Genomic DNA, 24006 nt, shown 5'->3' with positions numbered 1-24006 from the left:
TTTTAAATATCAAGCGCTTTACGGGGCGATCACCGGACCCATTTCTGTGTGCGTGTCGTAAACGACGAGAACAGTGCGTTCTAGCGCTCGAGCTGCTCGGACCTCCCCGTGGGTTTAGTTCTCTCTCAATAACGTAGAGGCTCCCACGCGCTCTCTCTGGTGCCGTCGCTCCAGCGCAACACACACACACACAGCACCGCGTGACTAATTCCACCACTAATAACAACTGGTGGTGCGGACTCTGGAGAGTCAAGGTCGACACTCGCCTCTGATAGATTGAAGTCTTTGGAGACTTACGTTTCACACGCACACGCACTCTCACACAAACAGACAGTCAGGCAGACAGACAGACAGACAGAGGGCCCTATCTTGCATCCGGCGCAATTGACTTTCTCCCTGGCGCGTTTGTCGTTGCTAGTTTGCAACTGGCCTAGAGCATTCTTTTCCCTCCTGCACCACACGTCGGTAAATTAGGGAATGACACTCTAAATGCTGTGGCCATGTGTGGACACCACTCCACTTCACGAACGAGGCATCCCAGCGGCCATGAAGCCTCTTATCTCTCTGAGTGCTCTCTCAGCTCAGCTCCATGTCCACGATCAGCGTGGGCCTCAGCTCCAGCGCTACCTTGGCTCTTCCTGCCTGTGTAGGCACCCACCTGGCTGCAAACTCTTCTTCCTTGCTTCTTCCTTCTAATTGTCTGGCAGTATAGTTGTTATTAATGATTAGGGTTTGACACTAAAGGGGCAAAACCTCATGAGACACAGCAAGTTATGATGCCGCCTCTTTGCTAAGTTAAGGCCCTGCCTTTCATACCAAACCCATGGACCAATGATCAAACACTGCCGTCGGGGGGGGGGGGGGGGGGGGGGGGGGGGGGGGGGAGAGAGAGGGAGAGAGAGAGAGAGAGAGAGAGAGAGAGAGAGAGAGAGAGAGAGAGAGAGAGAGAGAGAGAGAGAGAGAGAGAGGAGAGAGAGAGAGAGAGAGAGAGAGAGAGAGAGAGAGAGAGAGAGAGAGAGAGAGAGAGAGAGAGAGAGAGAGAGAGAGAGAGAGAGAGAGAGTCCTGGAGGAGGACGTGGACATAGGAGACGAGGTCCAAAGTATGGGATGAGATGGAGCAATGTCGGTTGACCATGTTGTGGGACATTGGGACATTTCGAGAGCTGGACAGACAAACCAAGCTCAGCAGAGGAGTGTTGCAAAAGTGAGTTTTGTTTTTTTTATGGACAGTGTATGTATGGACAGAATTAATGTACACTTCAGCGCAGTTTGATCGTAGGCCTATATTTGAATAAACTTTTTCCGAATTTAGCAAATGGACGATGATGGAATCCTGCATGGATCTTTTTTCATAGATGAATGGTATAATCTGAGAAGGTCAGAGGGAGAAACATCCCAAATATTTTGAATGTCAAATGTCTGCAGAGCAGAATAGATACATTGTCATCTGGGACAATCTCGATTTCCACCAATCTGCTTTGGTCCAGAACCAGTTCCATTACCATCCACACTCTCAGTCCAATCCTCCCCACCATACTCTCAAACTAATGAGTCATTTTGAGGACCCTAATCAAATGAAAACACAATGTTGAAGATGAAAATGCAATAGCACTAATGCTTTTTATTTTTCATAATATACACACATTATTTGACTCAGATATACAATAAAATGCTATCTCTTTGCATTTAAAAAAATGTCTGCTTAAATGTGGACAATATACAAATAAAAGTTAAAACTATTTGCGTTTGCATATTCAAATTATGGCACGCTTCAATGTAGACAATATTAAAATGCAAATGAGTGGGTGGGACAAAGTCCACCCATGGGTAACTGGCTGAACTTTAAAATCTTTGTCACCCTTCACATCACATCCTCGTCCGCTGTGGACATACCTGCCCTCCAATGGGTGGAGTTGTTCCCTCCCACTTATTCACATTTGAATATTTTCCACTTTGAAGAGGGGGCACTTTGGAAAAAAATGTAATGAAATGCATCCTGCTGTTTCTTTGCAGCATTTTATAAAAGTGGCCTTTCCTAACATTTGTTGTGCTGTTGATTTCATAAACAGAACCAAGCAGGGAGTCGTACAAACTTTTGTTTTGGTTTATTGGGTGCCTTGGAGACCAAAAAGCATAAAGGGTGCCATGGATGCTGAAGCAGGATATGTTTACACTGACAATACATGAGTGGATACTAAAGAGATCCCAGTCCAAACTATTCAGCTCCTCTCCAGTTCAGCCCTGATCTGTGAGTTCTTAGCCTGTTGAGCAGTGATCTCAACGTACTCTGAGGTCTGCTCCTCCCCCTGGGGGAACACCGGGTTCTGCACAGCACCTCGCTTGGCAAAGTCGATCTCTCCGTAGTGGATCTCCTCTTCCACCTGCTTGTCTGACGCCTCGAATATTGGATTCTGTGGAAGAGAATTGATGCATGAATACATGACCTGAAAGAGGAGTGAACAAGTTGTTCCCATAGAACACGGTTAGGGATGTTCAAGGTTTTGTCACTGAAGCCCACAAAAAGAAAAATATAAGAAGGGCTGGGCCATGCACCAGAGCTGAGGTGTATCGCCTCACTCAAATGTATCAAAGTTAACAAAATCAATCAAATGTAGGTCAGCAATGCTTGATAATTGAATATGCTTAAAGAAAAAACTCAGCCTATATAACAGCCATCATGGGTTCATGGGTTTTTATTATTGTTGTTACAAAAAGCTTTGGGAGCTCAGGTTTCTTAGTCATGATTGAGACCCTCCTTCACAGCCCTGTATAAAAGGGAAAAGGGTATTGGTATATTTCAAGCTTGTTATGCGAACATGTTACTGAACAGTAACTTATTGAAAAGACTCATCATTCTTTTTGTGTGGATTCTCATCAGTGGAAACTTGGCCTTTTCCAAGCTCCGGTAGAAGTCGGTTATGGAGAGAAGCTGATGTTGATTCCTCAGATAATTTTCACACCGCATTTCGATAAATTCTAATTGCAGACTTTCTTCCTCTTCTTCTGCATCCATTGGACAATCTTGGAAGCGCTGAGTAAGCACAGAAAGTTTGGCCTTCGGAAAAGCACATCTGATTTCGGACTTCTTGGGGAAGTACACAACATTGAAGTTGCAGCTCATGAAGAGGTCGGTCCTTCTCTTTTAAAGAGAGAAAAAGAAAAAAGTTGATCTCAGTGGATAAAACCGCAGCAACACGCCACTTGACCGCGCACATCAGAATGGTAGAGTACGTCCCTGTGTTCGGCATCTACATCAGATAGAAAAGCTTTGGAAGAGCCCTCAGGCTCGAATTATGTTGACAGTTTTCAAGACAGGGTTCATCACATCGCCAAGCTGAACGGCTTTGCCACAAAGGGCTTGATGGTGGATGAAGCAGTGCATTTGAACAGCCTCACCTCCACTCCCTTGCACCTTGGAGCACACCCTAGAGGCCATTCCTTTGTGCTCGCCTTCCATTGCTGGAGCCCCATCCCTTGTTGCTCCACACAGCTTGTCCAAGTTATGTCCCATCTTGTCAATTGCATCTGACACAGCCTCGAAGATGTCCTTAACGTTGCTGTGCCCTTTAGACTCCAGAGATCAAGCAGATCCTCCGCAATGCAAACGTTATCGACTCCCCGTAAATAAATGAACAGCTGTGCAGTGTCTGTGGCATCTGTGCTCTCATCACATGCAATCAAGGAAAAATCTGAAGCATAAGCTTTTACCCACACTTGATGTTTTAAGGTAACTCTCAAGTCTTCGATTCGCCACACAACTGTGTTTCTGGACATTTTTTATTTATTTATTATTTTATTTTGTATAGTGCTTTTCAATAACCCAAAGACACTTACAGTGAAGGGGGGGACCTCGCTAACCACCACCAGTGTGTAGCGCCCACTTTGGTGATGCACAGCAGCCAATCTGCGCCAGAAAGCCCACCACACACCAGCTTGAGGATGAGAGTGAGGGAATTAATGAGTCAGCCAATTATGCAGGAGGATAATTAGTCATAAAACTTTTATGACTTCAGTGAGTCAGGACCTCGGTTTTACGTCTTCTCCAAAGGACGGCGCCTTCCACAGCACAGTGTCCCCGTCACTTCACTGGGGCATTGGGACTGATGTTAAGGCCAGAGGGAAGTGTGCCACCACCTGACACCCCTTACAGCACCTGGTATTCCCAGGCAGTCTCCCATCCAAGTACTAACCAGGACCGACCGTGCTTAGCTTCCGAGATCACACGAGATCGGGCGTGTCCATGGTGTTAAGGCCGAGGACATGGTCACAGTTTTGAATTCCAGCATTTTTTCCGGGCACATTAGCAATTTTAGCGAGACACTGTTTTATGAAGGCACCATCTGAGAATGGATTCCCATGTCAGGCAATGAGTTCAGCTACCATTTAACTGGCTATTATGGCACTTTCTTGTGTTTTGTTAATGTAACGGATTAAAGAATCACAAATATTTTTGAATCCTTTCATTTTATATTTTGTGGTTATGTGAGTTTGATTTCACCAAAATCTTGTATTGTTCATGGTCGTTTTTAGGTATTGGGAGATTTATTTGTTGTGTAACTGCGCCATCTATTGGATAGTGGTGGCTATATGCTAGATTTTCGCGTTCTCTTCTCAGTTTGCATTCCACTTGATAAGAGAGGTACGTGTCCACAGCAGTGTAATGTGAACTTGAAATATACCTGTTCCAACTTTAGTTTTAGTGCACATGGTAACTTGTTCAGGAAGAGTGCACTTAAATTTAGTCAGTTTTGGTCGACAACATTTATGTTTTGTGAGCTTTAGATTGTTAACATAGCTAACCTCGTGGTTTGCGCTCGTCATTCTATCTTCGAGTAGTGTATAGCCCAAATGTTTCAGTTGTCCTTTTTCTTATGATAGGCTGGTTCATTCCGTGAAGATATAGTGCTGAATATTTGCTCTCATTGAAACGACGCTGAAGTTGGCATCCGATTCGCAGCATCCGATTCGGCTTGAAAACCACTTAGAATCTTCAAATCGGTCCTGATTGAAAACCACTACACCTAGACTCTTCAAATTTGGACTACATTATCACAGTGAGGCTATACATTATGTAAAACATAGTTTCAGATTTGTGAAAATGCAATACAGGCTTATTTGAATGCTTTTTAGGGGTCCAGACCGCATTGCATTTTCACAAATGGGTTAAAGGTTTCACAAATCTGAAACTATGTTTTACATAATGTATAGCCTCACTGTGATAATTTAGTCCAGATTTGAAGAGTCTAGGTGTAGTGGTTTTTAATCAGGATCAGTTCTAATGCGGTCTGGACCCCTAAAAAGCATTAAAATGTGCCTTTATTGCATTTTCGCAAATAGGGTAAAGGTTTCACAAATCTGAAACTATGTTTTACATAATGTATAGCCTCACTGTGATAATTTAGTCTAGATTTGAAGAGTCTAGGTGTAGTGGTTTTCAATCAGGACCCGTTCTAATGCGGTCTGGACCCCTAAAAAGCATTAAAATAAGCCTGTATTGCATTTTCACAAATAGAAAAAATGTTTCACAAATCTGTAACTATGTTTATTATAATGTATAGCCTCACTGTGATAATTTAGTCCAGATTTGAAGAGTCTAGGTGTAGTGGTTTTCAATCAGGACCGATTTAAAGTGGACCAGCTGCTGAATCGGATGCTGCGAATCGGATGCCAACTTCAGCGTCGTCTCATTGAACTTGTACAAAATAAAGTGCCATAAAAGAACGTCAGCGGCCTGTGTTCGGTCCACCATAACCATAAGCGTCTTAGAGTACCATATTAAGCGCTATATAAATTTCATTTATTATTATTATTATTATAACATAGCAGTAGTCGGCGATATGCAGACCGCGCCGGCTACATTAGCACGAAAAAAACCTGTTGTTGAGCTAGCATGCTAGTTGCAATTTGCTGAACTTTATGTTCTCGGTTTCAGTGTGGGTCGTTCATTATAGTCTTTCATTACTGCTACAATTTTATTGCACATTTCCCCTTTACTCCCATGAAGAAATATTCATTTTCCCACAGTGTCTGAAACTTCCTGCACTCACTTTTTAGCACTCACTTGTGTTTCTTTGGTTCTGCCATTTTTGGACGCCACAGCAAAACATTTAATGTATTGTTCGTGTTTCTGGAGAGCTACCTTGTATAAGACAGCAAAAGTGCAATACATAGTACTACTATATTAGCTATGTATTTATTGAGGTAACGGAGTACAATATGTATTTCTTTAGGTAGCAGAGTACATTATGCTTATTTTGGGTGGGCTAAGATCCGTTAAGTAATTACCTTGTAGACAATTGTATACATTAAGTCAATTTTTAAGTCCATTTGATCGATCGATTTTTACTGCAAGTAAGCCTATTTGTTAATTTTTTCGCAAATACTTTTAACAATGCCTAAATTAAGAGAATGTACAGAAAGGACTGCGTCCTCCAAAAATTGTAATGAGTTCATCATCCACATTCTTTTTATCAATTCAGTAAACTTGTTAACTTTGCCTTAGGGTAAACTATTTCTATGTTCAGGATGCGAGTACGCTGTCCACCACAGTGTGGTTCCTACCTGTTGCTGTGTTGAAGGTTTCTTCAGTAACCACCTAAAAACATGAGGTGGGATCACGGGTTAGAACGGAGACGGATCCAGCACACATACTGGAAAGGTTCATCTTGCCTTATCATTGTTCAACCTAAATGATTCATATATATAAACATATGTAACAGAACCGTCAACAATACTAATGAACACCATTATTTTAAGACTCTCAAGCTAATCCTCACTTCATCATGGATTATCCCTAACATATAGATATTTAGATCCTTAACTAAATGTATAGATCTGTGCAGATCTAGATCTAAATCTCTACAGATATTGTTCTAAATATATCTATATCTACAGTGTGTGTTTTACTTACAGGACACAGATCATCAGACCAATAAAGAAGACTGTTCCAAAGAATCCACCAACTATCAGAGGGACATTCAATCCTGGAGGAGACAAAAAAATGTAGATCATTGGGGCATTATCATATCCATTTAGATATATTTGGGATATGTGTTATAGTAAGGTTTTTATTATAGGGTCAGGGTTAGTTTGATTTACCGCTTTCACCGCTGACAGTTAGCGTAATCTCTTTTGATGTTTGGTTTCCCAAGGGATTCGTGGCCACGCAGTAGTAGATTTCTCTGTAGCTGGACACATTGAAGCTGTACAAAGATCCATCCGACACGTTCAGGGGTCCCTCCGCACTGCTCCGGAACCAGGTGAACCGGAGAACGGGGGGGTTGGCTCTGCTGGTGCAAGTCAGGTTGACCACACTGCCCAGCGACACCGTGGGGGGGCTGACGGAGGCCTGGGTATCCTTCGGGGAATCTACAGGAACACAAGATAAGTCTTCAATTTCAAGCTATGGTTCCGCTGTTGACGGATTTGAATGCAGTATGTAAACGCTTTGCGCTTCTCAGCCGCCCCGGCTCACTGATTGGACCGTCTGCTGGTCACTCACAGGAAACGTTGAGCGTCACAACGCTCTCTGCTGTTCTGATGCTGGGCCCGCCTGCTGGGACGTTCACCGGATACTCCGCCAGACAGGTGAGGCGGACCCCGTCATGTCGGTCCGACAGAGTGATATTCAGCCGCCGGGTCCTGACGTTAGGCTCTTGGTCTCCGTGCGGTTCCAGCCGGCCCTCAGGGCCTCCCGACTGGTTCCAGCTCAGGTGAGGCGGCTGGGTGGGACAGGGTGCGATGGCCCTGCAGGTGAACGTTACCCTGCTCCCCTCCGTTAGTGGTCCCTCCTGGACGGTCTGTATGGAGGGTGCTGGGGCTGAATCTACGTGGTTGTTTTCAAGAAACATTTGTTTTAGGCTGAAATGTAGCTTCAATATCCACATGAATGAATGCAGCATGTTCAGTGTTCACCAGTGTATTCCAGAGGGGAGAATAATCATCTTAAACACATTAAAGATTCTATCAGGGATACGAAGTGTGTCTGACCCCATAGTCCACAATAAGTATTATTTATGACGGTATATATACATGACGGCATAAAACATTGATTAAACATTCCTTTATAATCAAAATACAATTCTGTGCTATCGATACTTTAATTCTATACAAGGATAACAAGTATCTCTGACCAATCAGGACGTAGCTGAAAATCTAAAATTATCATAATCATGGAAATAGGAATCCAAATAATTATAATAATTGCTGCCCTCAAAAAATAGACAACCCAAACCAAACGGGTTCTCTTACCTTTAACTGTGATTGTAAGAGGATTGCAGATGTCAGTTGCCCTGAAACCGGTGCTTTCCACTCTGAAGTAATACACGTCAGCATAACTTGTGATTATGTTTGTAAAAACAGTTGTGCAGTTGTATTCTGTCATATTCCCAATGATACTAATTGGATACTTATTATCTTGATTGTTGCTGTGGAAAACCACATTTTCTGGACGACCGTCAAAACTGTGGTCAGATTTGATCCATGCACCCAAAATGTTTTTGTTTTTATCTATTTTATTTGATGGTACTGAATCAAATGAACATGGAATTTGCAAACAGGTGTCACTCAATGCCTCCATCTTGTTTGGCATAGATGCATTAAGGGCTGCAGTACAGGATTCCTCATCACCTGCAACACAAGCATTTTTTACACAAATTGGCCAATGACATGCATCCTTCCTGTCCCACCACATCCTCCTCTAACAGGCTGGCCACACCTCTTCTAGACCGGCATCACATTCTGAACATACATACATTCTGGATACATTTCAGTTATCGATTACAGGCAGATAAGCAGTCTGTTAGGTGTAAAACGAATGACTCATTCTGGGTCTTGTAAGACGGGTCTGTTGGCGTGGTATTACCTAAACATATTCAGTACTTGGATCCAAATATTCACAATAAAACAATTGAACACCACTCACCCGAAACAAAGATGACATTCAGTAGCATTTCCAACTTGATCATCGTGATGTATCTTGTGAACCTCATCTCCTGCATCATGAATTCAAAGAAGGTTACTGTTGAGGTTCATTCGTTTTAGTTTTTACTGTGGACTGGGTTAAGGTAACTACATCTTCGTTGTTGTACAAATACTACAAATAACCATTATGGAAATAGAGTAGGCTACATGGAACAACATTAGTAACAAGAACCTGCATTAAAAAGTTTATTCAAGGCCTTTAAAAAAATTATATATATATATATCATGTATATATATATATATATATATATATATATATATCATGTATAATTTCCTTACCGAGAGCAGTAGGTGGTTTTCTACAGCCAACTGGCAGGGTTAGTTCTAAATGAAGAACAGTGTTGCACTAATGCGTTCTTAGGCAAAGGTGTACTTAAATACAGAAGTTAGGAAACTTCCACTTTTGCGATTGTCCCTCTGTGACCACTCCTTTTATGATCCATGCACGGCAAATCTAACTTGATGTCAGTTATTGGTAATTGTGTTTAATATTCTCCTTGAGAGAGGAGACTAAACTGCACCAAATAAAGAGTTCAGTTGTATGCAGTTGTATTCACTCATATTCCCAATGATACTAATTGGATATGTATTATTGGTTTTGCTGCCGTTGAAAACCACACTTTCTGGATTAGGCCCAAAATGGTGAGTCGATTTTAGCCATAAACCAATAAAGATTTTGTGTTTATCGAGTAGATTTGATGGTACTAAATCAAATGAACATGGAATTTGCAAACAAGTGTCACTCAATGCCTCCATCTTGTTTGGCATAGATGCATTAAGGGCTGCAGTACAGGATTCTTCACCACCTGCAACACAAGCATTTTTTACACAAAATGGCCAATGACATACATCCTTCCTGTCCCACCACATCCTCCTCTAACAGCCTGGCCACACCTCTACTAGACCGGCATCACATTCTGAACATGGATACCGGCTTCATTTCAGAGATCGATTACATGCAGATTAGCATTTAGTCCATTAATGGTAAAACTAATGACTCATTCTGGGTCCATTAAAGGGGTTGTTCAGAGTTTTGGACATCTGACCTCATTTCCAAGTGGGCCAGTGTCGCATTGCATTTAGTTTATACTTCCCTGTAGTTGGAAGCATGCTACGGCAGCGGCGGACTGATATTACATAGGCACCTACTATTAGGTGTCCCTGACTGGAGTGCGCTTCTCTGTTAATGTTCTGCTGTAGTGAATTGGTTGCTACACCGGAGCAAAGTAAAATTCCGCCACTGCTGAGAAAGTAGTCCCTCAAAATGTTATGCGATAATTGCGATGCAACAATAGTTTTATTTCTAACAGTATTCTATCAACACAGTCATTAACATCTTTAGTCTGGCGTTATAATTGATTTGCCTCGGGTGTACTGTGGAGTGGGAAAAACTGTTTTAATGGCAGGCTAGCAGAAACCGTCGACCTGCGCTAACCTAGCACCAGCGATCTCTACAACTAGAAGGACTGAATGAAACGTGTTAAACGGTCTCCAATGATGGATAACACACTGGCTCACTTGGAAATGAGGTCCAATGTCCAAAATTCCGAACAATCCCTGACGGGTCTGTTGGCGTGCCAACACCTAAACATATTCAATGCTTGGAACTAAATATTCACAATATAACAAATGAACACCACTGACCTGCAACAAAGATGACGTTCAGTAGCATTTCAAACTGTATCATCGTGATGCATCTTGTGAACCTCATCTCCTGCATCATGAATTCAAATAAGGAGTGAAGGTATCGTCGTTTTAGTTTTTGATGTGGCCTGGGTTAAGGTACCTACTGTAGTACATCTTCCTTGTTACAAATACAACCAATAAGGAATATGGAAAAACAGGCTACATGGAACAAAAAAAGTTACACGAAAATGCATTAATCAGTTTATTCTAGGCCTGTAAAAAATTATGTATATACATCATGTTTTGATTCCTTACCGCGAGCAGTAGGTGCTTTTTGTTCTTTGGCAGTTTGTTGTAAAAGAACAACAGTGTTGCACTAATGCGTTGTTAGAGGTAGGTATACTTAAATACCAAAGTTAGGATACTTCCACCTTTAGCGATTGTCCCTATGTGACCACTCTTTTTATGATCCATGCACGGTTTATCAACCTGGATGTCAGTTATTAGCAATTGTGTTTAATATTCTCCTTGAGTGAGGAGACTAAACTGCGCTAACTAAAGAGTAACTTTGATCCAACCTAATACTGCCTGTCACTTGAACTGAAAATATCAAGAAAACATGGCTTGTGGAAAGCAGGAAATTATATTTATAGCATTGTGGTACTACCTTCTCTCAACCACATATTGAGCAATTGTGTGGTTGGAGTCCTGTGACTGCAAATATAAAAATAAAGAAAATGTAGTAACCAAATGAATGTGTATTCACAGTACAATTGTAAATGTTTTAAAATGGATCAATTCACAAAGATGAAAAGGCATGTGTTGTATTTAGTATGCATAGTGACTCTCTGTATGGACAGAGAAGAAGTTGGAAAAAGCTTTCACCAAAAAATGAGTATGGCATTTTAAAATGAGTATAGAAAGCCTACTCTGTCAAACAAATACATTTATCATAACTTATTCTTAGTTCTTACTGAGATGCGACAAACAAAACCAGAACCATTGTTTTTTAAATTCTAAAAGTTAGTCAAATTCTTCTGTGAAGCTTTTTCAAGCTCTACTGCCGGTTGGCTATAGGGAGTCCTTCCGTAGTTAGTCCTGTAATGGTTCCTGCTGTAGCGAGTCCTGCTGTAGCGAGTCCTGCTGCAGTGAGTCTTGCTGCTGGTTGGCTGTAGTTAGTCCTGCTGCAGTGAGTCCTGCTGTAGTGAGTCCTGCAATTGTGGGTCCTGGTGTAGAGACTCCTGTTGCTGGTTGGCTGTAAGGACTCCTGTTGTTGTGAGTCCTAGTCAATGTTACATTTACATTTACAATTAGGGCATTTAGCAGACGCTTTTATCCAAAGCAACTAACATCGGTTAATACACACATTGACACACCGACGGCAGAGACAACCATCATCTACCGACCGGTGTTGCTACTTAATCAAATTAATCAGATTACTGATTGCATCACTACCGACCGGTGTTACTACTTAATCAAATTAATCAGATTACTGATTACTAGTTACTCCTTAAAATAGTAACTTAGTTACTTTACTGATTTTAAAAGTTACTAAGTTAGATTACAAGTTACTTTATTAGTTATATTTAGCTGCGACAACACCCCCTGCTGCCTCAAAATAAAAAATTACAACCGGTTTTGGCAACCGGTTTTGGGGGGGGGGGGGGGGGGGGGGGGGGGGTCATCAGTACCTTTTGTATACAGGGCCCAGGATTTGGTGCTACGGTCCTGGGTGCACACTCTGATGCACGGCTTTTAACCGCTTCTGCCAACTTTTACATATCACGCGCTTTACGGGGCGATCACCGGACGCATCTCTGTGTGCGTGACTTAAACGACGTAAACAGTGCGTTCTAGCGCTCGAACTGCTCGGACCTCCCCGTGGGTTTAGTTCTCTGGCGATAACGTAGAGGCTCCCACGCGCTCTCTCTGCTGCCGTCGCTCCAGCGCAACACACACACACACACACACACACACACACACACACACACACACACACACACACACACACACACACACACACACACACACACACACACACAGCACTGCGCGACTAATTCCGCCACTAATAACTGGTGGCGCAGACTCTGGAGAGTCAAGGTCGACACTCGCCTCTGATAGATTGAAGTCTTTGGAGACGTACATTTCACACGCACACGCACTCTCACACAAAAAGACAAACAGGCAGACTGTCGGTTCTGGCGTTCCCTGGTGCTATTTTGCAGTTTCAGAAACCATTTGCGCCACAAACCAGGAAATACCTGGTTTAAAGTCAGTGGCGCGTTGTTCAGATGCTATTTTAAGGGCGCGTGAATAATGTTGCTTGTGCACCTCGCGCATACACTTTGCTTCTCTCATCTACCTAGCCACACATTCTTGGTAAATTATTTGGGAAAGAACAGCTAATACAGCGGTTATAAGTTGCACTTTTAAATCAATGCATCTGCAAACACGTACAGCAAACACATATTTTCTTGACACAGACCTCGTGTACATGCCCATAACTTTTAGGATTGATGAGTATTTGATCGTGAGAAAACATTGTTTTGCCGCGAGTGAGTTTAAAAGTTAAAAAAAGAGTTAGGAAGAATGAATGAATGCGGGTGCTCGTGTGTGTATCTGTAAAATAATGAATGAATGCAGGCGTGCGTGTGTGCGTCCATCTGTTCAAACACACGCAAACTAAACACGTAACGCATAATACAGTCCATGGCAATGTATTTTAATGGGCAGTACATGCATATTAGGAACACAAGTCGATAACATTGATGCATTCAATACTGGTAAGCTTTCTTTGCCGAAATGTATTTGAGGACTGAAAATAGAAAACCTTATTCCATGTGTGAATAAGGCCATATTATTTGGCCATGAACTGAGCCATTTGAAGTTTGAAATGCATGTGCATCTGTCTCATCGGAGAGCGCTGTCAAAATATCAATTCGTCCGATTAAAATGCGCAATCTCATTGGTTTATTGCACGTTACACCCAAACCACACCTAAGGGTAATTAGGCTACTTTAGACTAACCCTTTTTAGATTTGCCCCGAGCGTAAGAGTGATTTTTGCGCCGGTAAAATAGCGACATCGCCATTGAACCGCCCACAAAGCTACTTGCGCTTGGCGCTTCTCACTTGCGTTTCAGACTGTTAAAATAGGACCCAGACAGACACACACACACACACCACTCCATCGCTCTCAACGCCAATCGTTGATCAGGTAAATAAAAAAATAATAATAGTAACGCACAGTGACTTTGATGAGTAACATAGGAGGTGGACATAGGAGGTGGACATAGGAGACGAGGACCAAAGTATGGGATGAGATGGAGCAACGTCGGTTGACCATGTTGTGGGACATTGGGACATTGAGAGAACTGGACAGACAAACCGAGCTCAGCAGAGGAGTGTTGCAAAAGTGAGTTTTGTTTTTTTTTTAAAAGCACAGGCCAAAAAAAAATCTCTATTGTCTCCAGTAAAATATGTAGACAGACAAACAAATAGATAATGAATGTTTGGATAGAATTAATGTACACTTCAGCGCAGTTTGATAGTAGGCCTATATTTGAATAAACTTTTTCCGAATTTAGCAAATGGACGATGATGGAATCCTGCATGGATCTATTTTCATAGATGAATGGTATAATCTGAGAAGGTCAGAGGGAGGAACATCACAAATATTTTGAACGTCAAATGTCTGCAGAGCAGAAGAGATACATTGTCATCTGGGACAATCTCGATTTCCACCAATCTGCTTTGGTCCAGAACCAGTTCCATTACCATCCACACTCTCACTCCAATCCTCCCCACCATACTCTCAAACTAATGAGTCATTTTGAGGACCCTAATCAAATGAAAACACAATGTTGAGGATGAAAATGCAATAGCACTAATGCTTTTTATTTTTCATAATATACACACATTATTTGACTCAGATATACAATAAAATGCTATCTCTTTACATTTAAAAAAATGTCTGCTTAAATGTGGACAATATACAAATAAAAGTTACAACTGTTTGCGTTTGCATATTCAAATTATGGCACGCTTCAATGTAGACAATATTAAAATGCAAATGAGTGGGTGGGACAAACTCCACCCATGGGTAACTGGCTGAACTTTAAAATCGTTGTCACCCTTCACATCACATCCTCGTCCGCTGTGGACATACCTGCCCTCCAATGGGTGGAGTTGTTCCCTCCCACTTATTCACATTTGAATATTTTCCACTTTGAAGAGGGGGCACTTTGGAAAAAAATGTAATGAAATGCATCCTGCTGTTTCTTTGCAGCATTTTATAAAAGTGGCCTTTCCTAACATTTGTTGTGCTGTTGATTTCATAAACAGAACCAAGCAGGGAGTCGTACAAACTTTTGTTTTGGTTTATTGGGTGCCTTGGAGACCAAAAAGCATAAAGGGTGCCATGGGTGCTGAAGCAGGATATGTTTACACTGACAATACATGAGTGGATACTAAAGAGATCCCAGTCCAAACTATTCAGCTCCTCTCCAGTTCAGCCCTGATCTGTGAGTTCTTAGCCTGTTGAGCAGTGATCTCAACGTACTCTGAGGTCTGCTCCTCCCCCTGGGGGAACACCGGGTTCTGCACAGCACCTCGCTTGGCAAAGTCGATCTCTCCGTAGTGGATCTCCTCTTCCACCTGCTTGTCTGACGCCTCGAATATTGGATTCTGTGGAAGAGCATTGATGCATGAATACATGACCTGAAAGAGGAGTGAACAAGTTGTTCCCATAGAACACGGTTAGGGATGTTCAAGGTTTTTTTCACTGAAGCCCATAAAAATATAAGAAGGGCTGGGCCATGCACCAGAGCTGAGGTGTATCGCCTCACTCAAGTGTATCAAAGTTAACAAAATCAATCAAATGTAGGTCAGCAATGCTTGATAATTGAATATGCTTAAAGAAAAAACTCAGCCTATATAACAGCCATCATGGGTTCATGGGTTTTTATTATTGTTGTTACAAAAAGCTTTGGCAGCTCAGGTTTCTTAGTCATGATTGAGACCCTCCTTCACAGCCCTGTATAAAAGGGAAAAAGGTATTGGTATATTTCAAGCTTGTTATGCAAATATGTTACTGAACAGTAACTTATTGAAAAGGCTCATCATTATTTTTGTGTGGATTCTCATCAGTGGAAACTTGGCCTTTTCCAAGCTCCGGTAGAAGTCGGTTATGGAGAGAAGCTGACGTTGATTCCTCAGATAATCTTCACACTGCATTACAATAAATTCTAATTGCAGACTTTCTTCCTCTTCTTCTGCATCCATTGGACAATCTTGGAAGCGCTGAGTAAGCACAGAAAGTTTGGCCTTCGGAAAAGCACATCTGATTTCGGACTTCTTGGGGAATTGCGCAACATTGAAGTTGCAGCTCATGAAGAGGTCGGTCCTTCTCTTTTAAAGAGAGAAAAAGAAAAAAGTTGATCTCAGTGGATAAAACCGCAGCAACACGCCACTTGACCGCGCACATCAGAATGGTAGAGTACGTCCCTGTGTTCGGCATCTACATCAGATAGAAAAGCTTTGGTAGAGCCCTCAGGCTCGAATTATGTTGACAGTTTGTCAGGACAGGGTTCATCACATCGCCAAGCTGGACGGCTTTGCCACAAAGGGCTTCATGGTGGATGAAGCAGTGCATTTGAACAGCCTCACCTCCACTCCCTTGCACCTTGGAGCACACCCTAGAGGCCATTCCTTTGTGCTCGCCTTCCTTTGCTGGAGCCCCATCCCTTGTTGCTCCACACAGCTTGTCCAAGTTATGTCCCGTCTTGTCAATTGCATCTGACACAGCCTCGAAGACGTCCTTAACGTTGTTGTGCCCTTTAGACTCCAAAGATCAAGCAGATCCTCCGCAATGCAAACGTTATAGACTCCCCGTAAATAAATGAACAGCTGTGCAGTGTCTGTGGCATCTGTGCTCTCATCACATGCAATCAAGGAAAAATCTGAAGCATAAGCTTTTTCCCACACTTGATGTTTTAAGGTAATTCTCAAGTCTTCGATTCGCCACACAACTGTGTTTGTGGACATTTTTTATTTATTTATTATTTTATTTTGTGTAGCGCTTTTCAATAACCCAAAGACACTTACAGTGAAGGGGGGGACCTCGTCAACCACCACCAGTGTGTAGCACCCACTTGGGTGATGCACAGCAGCCAATCTGCGCCAGAAAGCTCACCACACACCAGCTTGAGGATGAGAGTGAGGGAATTAATGAGTCAGCCAATTATACAGGAGGATAATTAGTCATAAAACTTTTATGACTTCAGTGAGTCAGGACCTCGGTTTTACGTCTTCTCCGAAGGACGGCGCCTTCCACAGCACAGTGTCCCCGTCACTTCACTGGGGCATTGGGACTGATGTTAAGGCCAGAGGGAAGTGTGCCACCACCTGACACCTCTTACAGCACCTGGTATTCCCAGGCAGTCTCCCATCCAAGTACTAACCAGGACCGACCGTGCTTAGCTTCCGAGATCACACGAGATCGGGCGTGTCCATGGTGGTAAGGCCGAGGACATGGTCACAGTTTTGAATTCCAGCATTTTTTCCGGCCACATTATTCCTGCAATTTTAGCGAGACACTGTTTTATGAAGGCACCGTCTGAGAATGGATTCCCATGTCAGGCAATGAGTTGAGCTACCATTTAACTGGCTATTATGGCACTTTCTTGTGTTTTGTTAATGAAACAGATTAAAGAATCACAAATATTTTTGTATCCTTTCATTTTATATTTTGTGGTTATGTGAGTTTGATTTCACCAAAATCTTGTATTGTTCATAGTCGTTTTTAGGTATTGGGAGATTTATTTGTTGTGTAACTGCGCCATCTATTGGATAGTGGTGGCTATATGCTAGATTTTCGGGTTCATTTCTCAGTTTGCATTCCACTTGATAAGAGGTACGTGTACCACAGCAGTGCAATGTGAACTTGAAATATACCTGTTCCAACTTTAGTTTTAGTGCACATGGTAGCTTGTATATGTATTTCAGGATGAGTGCACTTAAATTTAGTCAGTTTTGGTCGACAACATTTATGTTTTGTGAGCTTTAGATTGTTAACATAGCTAACCTCGTGGTTTGCGCTCGTCATTCTATCTTTGAGTAGTGTATAGCCCAAATGTTTCAGTTGTCCTTTTTCTTATGATAGGCTGGTTCATTCCGTGAAGATATAGTGCTGAATATTTGCTCTCATTGAACTTGTACAAAATAAAGTGCCATAAAAGAACGTCAGCTTTCTGTCTTCAGTCCACCAGAACATAACGCAGTAGTCGGCGATATGCAGACCGCGCCGGCTACATTAGCACGAAAAAAACCTGTTGTTGAGCTAGCAGGCTAGTTGCAATTTGCTGAACTTTATGTTCTCGTTTTCGGTGTGTGGTTCATTATAGTCTTTCATTACTGCTAAAGTTTTATTGCACATTTCCCCTTTACTCCTATGAATAAATATTCATTTTCCCACAGTGTCTGAAACTTCCTGCACTCACTTTCTAGCACTCACTTGTGTTTCTTTGGTTCTGCCATTTTTGGACATCACAGCAAAACATTTAATGTATTGTTCGTGTTTCTGGAGAGCTACCTTGTATAAGACAGCAAAAGTACAATACATAGTACTACTATATTAGCTATGTATTTATTGAGGTAACAGAGTACAATATGTATTTCTTTAGGTAGCAGAGTACATTATGCTTATTTTGGGTGGGCTAAGATCCGTTAAGTAATTACCTTGTAGACAATTGTATACATTAAGTCCATTGGAATATTTGATCGATCGATTTTTACTGCAAGTAAGCCTATTTGTTAATTTTTTCGCAAATACTTTTAACAATGCCTAAATTAAGACAATGTACAGAAAGGACTGCGTCCTCCAAAAATTTGAATGAGTTCATCGTCCACATTCTTTTTATCAATTCAGTAAACTTGTTTACTTTGCCTTCTTAGGGTAAACTATTTCTATGTTCAAGTGCAGGATGCGAGTATGCTGTCCACCACAGTGTGGTTCCTACCTGTTGCTGTGTTGAACGTTTCTTCAGTAACCACCTAAAAACATGAGGTGGGATCACGGGTTAGAACGGAGACGGATCCAGCACACATACTGGAAAGGTTCATCTTGCCTTATCATTGTTCAACCTAAATGATTCATATATATAAACATATGTAACAGAACCGTCAACAATACTAATGAACACCATTATTTTAAGACTCAAGCTAATTCTTACTTCATCGTGGATTATCCCTAACATATAGATATTTAGATCTATGCAGATCTAGATCTAGATCTCTACAGATATTGTTCTAAATATATCTATATCTACAGTGTGTGTTTTACTCACAGGACACAGATGATCAGACCAATAAAGAAGACGGTTCCAAAGAATCCACCAACTATCAGAGGGACATTCAATCCTGGGGGAGACAAAGAAATGTAGATCACTGGGGCATTATCATATCCATTTAGATATATTTGGGATATGTGTTATAGTTAGGTTTTTATTATAGGGTCAGGGTTAGTTTGATTTACCATCGCTTTCACCGCTGACCGCTGACAGCGTAATCTCTTTTGATGTTTGGTTTCCCGAGGGATTCGTGGCCACGCAGTAGTAGATTCCTCTGTAGCTGGACACATTGAAGCTGTATAAAGATCCATCTGACACGTTCAGGGGTCCCTCCGCACTGCTCCTGAACCAGGTGAACCGGAGAACGGGGGGGTTGGCTCTGCTGGTGCACGTCAGGTTGACCACACTGCCCAGCGACACCGTGGGGGGGCTGACGGAGGCCTGCGTATCCTTCGGGGAATCTACAGGAACACAAGATAAATCTTCAATTTCAAGCTATGGTTCCACTGTTGACGGATTTGAATGCAGTATGTAAACGCTTTGTGCTTCTCATCCGCCCCGGCTCACTGATTGGACCGTCTGCTGGTCACTCACAGGAAACGTTGAGCGTCACAACGCTCTCTGCTGTTCTGATGCTGGGCCCGCCTGCTGAGTTGTTCACGGGATACTCTGCCAGACAGGTGAGGCGGACCCCGTCATGTCGGTCCGACAGAGTGATATCCAGCCGCCGGGTCCTGACGTTAGGCTCTTGGTCTCCGTGCGGTTCCGGCCGGCCCTCAGGACCTCCTGACTGGTTCCAGCTCAGGTGAGGCGGCTGGGTGGGACAGGGTGCGATGGCCCTGCAGGTGAACGTTACCCTGCTCCCCTCCGTTAGTGGTCCCTCCTGGAGGGTCTGTATGGAGGGTGCTGGGGCTGAATCTACGTGGTTGTTTTTAAGAAACATTTGTTTTAGGCTGAAATGTAGGTTTAATATCCATATGAATGAATGCAGCATCTTCAGTGTTCACCAGTGTATTCCAGAGGGGAGAATAATCATCGTAAACACATTAAAGATTCTATCAGGGAAACGAAGTGTGTCTGACCCCATAGTCCACAATAAGTATTATTTATGACTGTATATATATATGACGGCATAAAACATTGGTTAAACATTCCTTTAAAATCAAAATACAATTCTCTGTTATCTATACTTTAATTCTATACAAGGATAACAAGTATCTCTGACTAATCAGGACGTAGCTGAAGGTCTAACATTTTCATAATCATGGAAATAGGAATCCAAATAATTATAATAATTGCTGCCTTCAAAAAATAGACAACCCAAACCAAACGGGTTCTCTTACCTTTAACTGTGATTGTAAGAGGATTGCAGATGTCAGTTGCCCTGAAACTGGGGCTTTCCACTCTGAAGTAATACACGTCAGCATAACTTCTGATTATGTTTGTAAAAACAGTTGTGCAGTTGTATTCTGTCATATTCCCAATGATACTAATTGGATATATATTTTTTTGTAAGTTGCTGTAAAAAACCACATTTTTAACATTGGTGGTTGATCTGAACCATGCACTCAAAATGGGTTTGTTTTTATCGAATTGATTTGATGGTACGGAATCAAATGAACATGGAATTTGCAAACAAGTGTCGCTCAATGCCTCCATCTTGTTTGGCATAGATGCATTAAGGGCTGCAGCACAGGATCCCTCACCACCTGCAATGCAAGCGTTTTTTACACAATATGGCCAATGACATGCATCCTTCCTGTCCCACCACATCCTCCTCTAACAGGCTGGCCACACCTCTACTAGACCGGCATCACATTCTGAACATGGATACATTTCAGTTATCGATTACATGCAGATAAGCAGTCTGTTTGGTGTAAAACAAATGATTCATTCTGGGTCTTGTAAGACGGGTCTGTTGGCGTGGTATTACCTAAACATATTCAGTACTTGGATCCAAATATTCACAATAAAACAATTGAACACCACTCACCCGAAACAAAGATGACATTCAGTAGCATTTCCAACTTGATCATCGTGATGTATCTTGTTAACCTCATCTCCTGCATCATGAAATCAAAGAAGGTTAGAGTTGAGGTTCATTCGTTTTAGTTTTTACTGTGGACTGGGTTAAGGTAACTACATCTTCGTTGTTGTACAAATACTACAAATAACCATTATGGAAATAGAGTAGGCTACATGGAACAACATTAGTAACAAGAACCTGCATTAAAAAGTTTATTCAAGGCCTTTAAAAAAATTATATATATCTATATATATATATATATATATAATATATATATATATATATATATATATATATATATATATATATCATGTATAATTTCCTTACCGAGAGCAGTAGGTGGTTTTCTACAGCCAACTGGCAGGGGTTAGTTCTAAATGAAGAACAGTGTTGCACTAATGCGTTCTTAGGCAAAGGTGTACTTAAATACAGAAGTTAGGAAACTTCCACTTATAGCGATTGTCCCTCTGTGACCACTCCTTTTATGATCCATGCACGGCAAATCGACCTTCATGTCAGTTATTGGTAATTGTGTTTAATATTCTCCTTGAGAGAGGAGACTAAACTGCACCAAATAAACAGTTACTTTGATCAGACCCAATGCTGCTGTCACTTGAACTGAAAAACATGGCTTGTGGAAAGCAGGAAATTTGACTTACAGCATCGTGGTACTTCCTCTTCTCAACCACATATTTGGCAAATGTGTGGTTGCATTCCTATGAATGCTGATTTAATAATAAAGAATATTTAGTCCCCAGATTAATTTGTATTCACAGTACGATCTGAGATGAGTTAAGATCGATAAATTCAGAGATGAAAAGGCCTGTGTTGTATTTAGTGAGCATAGTTACTGTCTGAAGGGAGAGAAAAGCTGGAAAAAGATTTCACCAAAGGGTGTCTTGCGTTTTAAAATGAGTATAGAACGTCTGCTATGTAAAACAATTACATTGATTATAAATGATTCTTAGTTCTTACAAATTGACATGCGACGAACAAAAACAGAACTATAGTTTGGTTTCATTCTGAAAGTCAGTACAATTCTTTGAAGCGTTTTCAAGCACTGCTGCTGGTCGGCTGTAGGGAGTCCTGCTGTAGTGAGTCCTGCTGTAGTGAGTCTCGCTGTAGTGAGTCCTGGTGTAGTGAGTCCTGCTGTAGTGAGTCCTGCTGTAGTGAGTCCTGCTGTAGTGAGTCCTGGTGTAGTGAGTCCTGCTGTAGTGAGTCCTGCTGTAGTGAGTCCTGCTGTAGTGTGTCCCGCTGTAGTGAGTCCTGCTGTAGTGAGTCCTGCTGTGTCGAGTCCTGCTGTGTCGAGTCCTGCTGTAGTGAGTCCTGCTGTGTCGAGTCCTGCTGTGTCGAGTCCTGCTGTAGTGAGTCCTGCTGCGTCGAGTCCTGCTGTGTCGAGTCCTGCTGTAGTGAGTCCTGCTGTAGTGAATCCTGGTCTAGTGAGTCCTGCTGTAGTTAGTCCTGGTGTAGAGAGTCCTCCCGTATTGAGTCCTGCTGTACTGAGTCCTGCTGTAGTAAGTCATGCTGTAGTGAGTCCTGTAGTGAGTGCTGCTGTAATGAGTCCTGTGGTAAGTCCTGCTGTACTGAGTCCTGCTGTACTTAGTCCTGCTGTACTGAGTCCTGCTGTACTTAGTCCTGCTACTGGTTGGCTGTAGTGAGTCATAGATGCTTAAACAGAGTATTATTTTGCGTTTATTATTATGTGTTGATACAAAATCCATCTGTCCAAAATATTAGATTCAGTGTTTCTCCAGTTCAGCCCTGATCTGTGGGTAATTAGCCCGTTGAGCAGTTATCTCCACGTACTCCGAGGTCAGTTCCTAGGGGAAAACTATACAGAAAATAATAATAATAAGAAATGTTTTGGACAAATTTTTCCCTTTTTTCCGTAAACAATAAAATGCTCATGGATTTAAAGATACGTACATGCATGCATTACCATTTGGAAAATTATTTGTTAAATGACAGTTAATGAACCATCATTTAAGATTACAATCATAATATGTTTTTTTTGCAGAGACATCACATTTTCACAGTGATCCCAGGGCACCCCCTGGTCTGATCGCCCAGTTCCGATCTCCTTCCAATAACTGCATGAATTCATTGCAATGTCTTTTATTTCCAAAATGTTTCAATGGTGAATTTCAGGATTTTTTGGGAAATTGAATGCATCCCCCATATGCCCTCTTTCATATTAAAGAGAACCCAGGCCACCTCATTACATAACTTTCTGTATGGCTATATTTATGGTGGACTACATTATCTCCTACTTTTCGTAAACGTAAATGCCCTGATTCATATTAGTCTCACATCATCTGTACCCCATGAATGTTGTGTTCGCCTCACTTACTGTATGTCTATGAAACCAATGGTTATACGCTTTGTAGCCTTTTACAATGTTTTTTTTTTTCTAATCCGTCCCAAAGAAGAGTAAATGTCGTCCATTCCTTTTAAATAACATCGTCAGTTACATAAAATACCCCTTAACCCAACTGCTCAGAAAGACATTGATTCACACAATGGCCCTATCTTGCATCCGGCGCAATTGACTTTCTCACTGGCGCATGTGTCGTTGCTAGTTTGCAACTGGCGCAGAGTGTTCTTTCCCTCCTGCGCCACGCGTCGGTAAATTAGGGAATGATCTTGTGCCCCAAGGGGCAGCTCGGCGAAAGGAGGAGGCGTGTTCTGGCCCAAATGGTCCCTGGTGCTATTTTCAAGTTTCAGAAACCACTTGCGCCACAAACCAGGAAACACCTGGTTTAAAGTCAGTGGCGCGTTGTTCAGATGCTATTTTAAGGGCGCATGCATGCTTGTGCACCTTTTTTGTGCATCTTTTTTGGGAAAGATCAGCTGATACAGCGGTAATAAGTTGTACTTTTAAATCAATGCATCTGCAAACACCGTACATCAAACACATTTTCTTGACACAGACATCGTGTACATGCCCATAACTGTTAGGATTGATGAGTATTTGATTGTGAGAAAACATTGTTTTACCGCGAGTGAGTGTTAAAAAGAATGAATG

The 24006-nt window shown here is 41.9% G+C and overlaps 3 protein-coding genes, 1 long non-coding RNA gene and 2 pseudogenes across 10 annotated transcripts; 2 read left to right on the top strand and 4 right to left on the bottom strand.

Moving 5' to 3' along the window:
- Positions 1-1646: 1646 nt before the first annotated feature.
- On the bottom strand, positions 1647-11208 carry LOC130377211 (carcinoembryonic antigen-related cell adhesion molecule 5-like). 5 transcript variants are annotated; one of them, XM_056584236.1, is made up of 11 exons: positions 10924-11208; positions 10627-10771; positions 9262-9788; positions 8924-8993; positions 8251-8628; positions 7502-7825; positions 7099-7368; positions 6911-6983; positions 6562-6595; positions 3835-3932; positions 1647-2411 (listed from the first exon to the last, which is right to left on the bottom strand). In XM_056584236.1, exons 4-11 carry the CDS (start codon positions 8988-8990, stop codon positions 2216-2218), a joined length of 1440 nt encoding a protein of 479 aa, XP_056440211.1. In that variant the 5' UTR covers positions 8991-8993; positions 9262-9788; positions 10627-10771; positions 10924-11208; the 3' UTR covers positions 1647-2215. The 5 variants fall into 5 exon arrangements, with proteins under 5 accessions (XP_056440211.1, XP_056440210.1, XP_056440212.1 ...); XM_056584235.1 differs by having other exon boundaries at positions 10627-10696; XM_056584237.1 differs by lacking the exons at positions 10627-10771; positions 10924-11208 and having other exon boundaries at positions 9262-9953.
- On the bottom strand, positions 4142-4258 carry LOC130377799 (5S ribosomal RNA; annotated as a pseudogene).
- LOC130377214 (uncharacterized) lies at positions 5835-9152 on the top strand. The gene is made up of 3 exons (XR_008894133.1): positions 5835-6658; positions 6913-7002; positions 7152-9152. It is a non-coding gene; the product is annotated as an uncharacterized LOC130377214 (long non-coding RNA).
- Positions 11209-12791: 1583 nt separating the features above from the next.
- Positions 12792-23071, top strand: LOC130377001 (keratin-associated protein 4-3). Its single transcript, XM_056583945.1, is given in 5 exon segments — positions 12792-13290; positions 19308-19400; positions 19736-19773; positions 22137-22510; positions 23052-23071. Coding segments are annotated over 5 exon segments (570 nt in total). The 5' UTR covers positions 12792-13245.
- On the bottom strand, positions 14541-21594 carry LOC130377498 (carcinoembryonic antigen-related cell adhesion molecule 5-like). 3 transcript variants are annotated; one of them, XM_056584643.1, is made up of 8 exons: positions 21309-21594; positions 20949-21018; positions 20299-20664; positions 19550-19873; positions 19141-19416; positions 18953-19025; positions 18626-18659; positions 14541-15293 (listed from the first exon to the last, which is right to left on the bottom strand). In XM_056584643.1, exons 2-8 carry the CDS (start codon positions 21013-21015, stop codon positions 15102-15104), a joined length of 1332 nt encoding a protein of 443 aa, XP_056440618.1. In that variant the 5' UTR covers positions 21016-21018; positions 21309-21594; the 3' UTR covers positions 14541-15101. The 3 variants fall into 3 exon arrangements, with proteins under 3 accessions (XP_056440618.1, XP_056440619.1, XP_056440617.1); XM_056584644.1 differs by having other exon boundaries at positions 19550-20664; XM_056584642.1 differs by lacking the exon at positions 21309-21594 and having other exon boundaries at positions 20949-21208.
- On the bottom strand, positions 17020-17137 carry LOC130377797 (5S ribosomal RNA; annotated as a pseudogene).
- Positions 23072-24006: the final 935 nt, after the last annotated feature.

Source organism: Gadus chalcogrammus, chromosome 23 (assembly GCF_026213295.1).
Source record: "Gadus chalcogrammus isolate NIFS_2021 chromosome 23, NIFS_Gcha_1.0, whole genome shotgun sequence".
Lineage (NCBI taxonomy): Eukaryota > Metazoa > Chordata > Actinopteri > Gadiformes > Gadidae > Gadus > Gadus chalcogrammus.
This window is presented reverse-complemented; position numbering and strand designations above follow the sequence as displayed.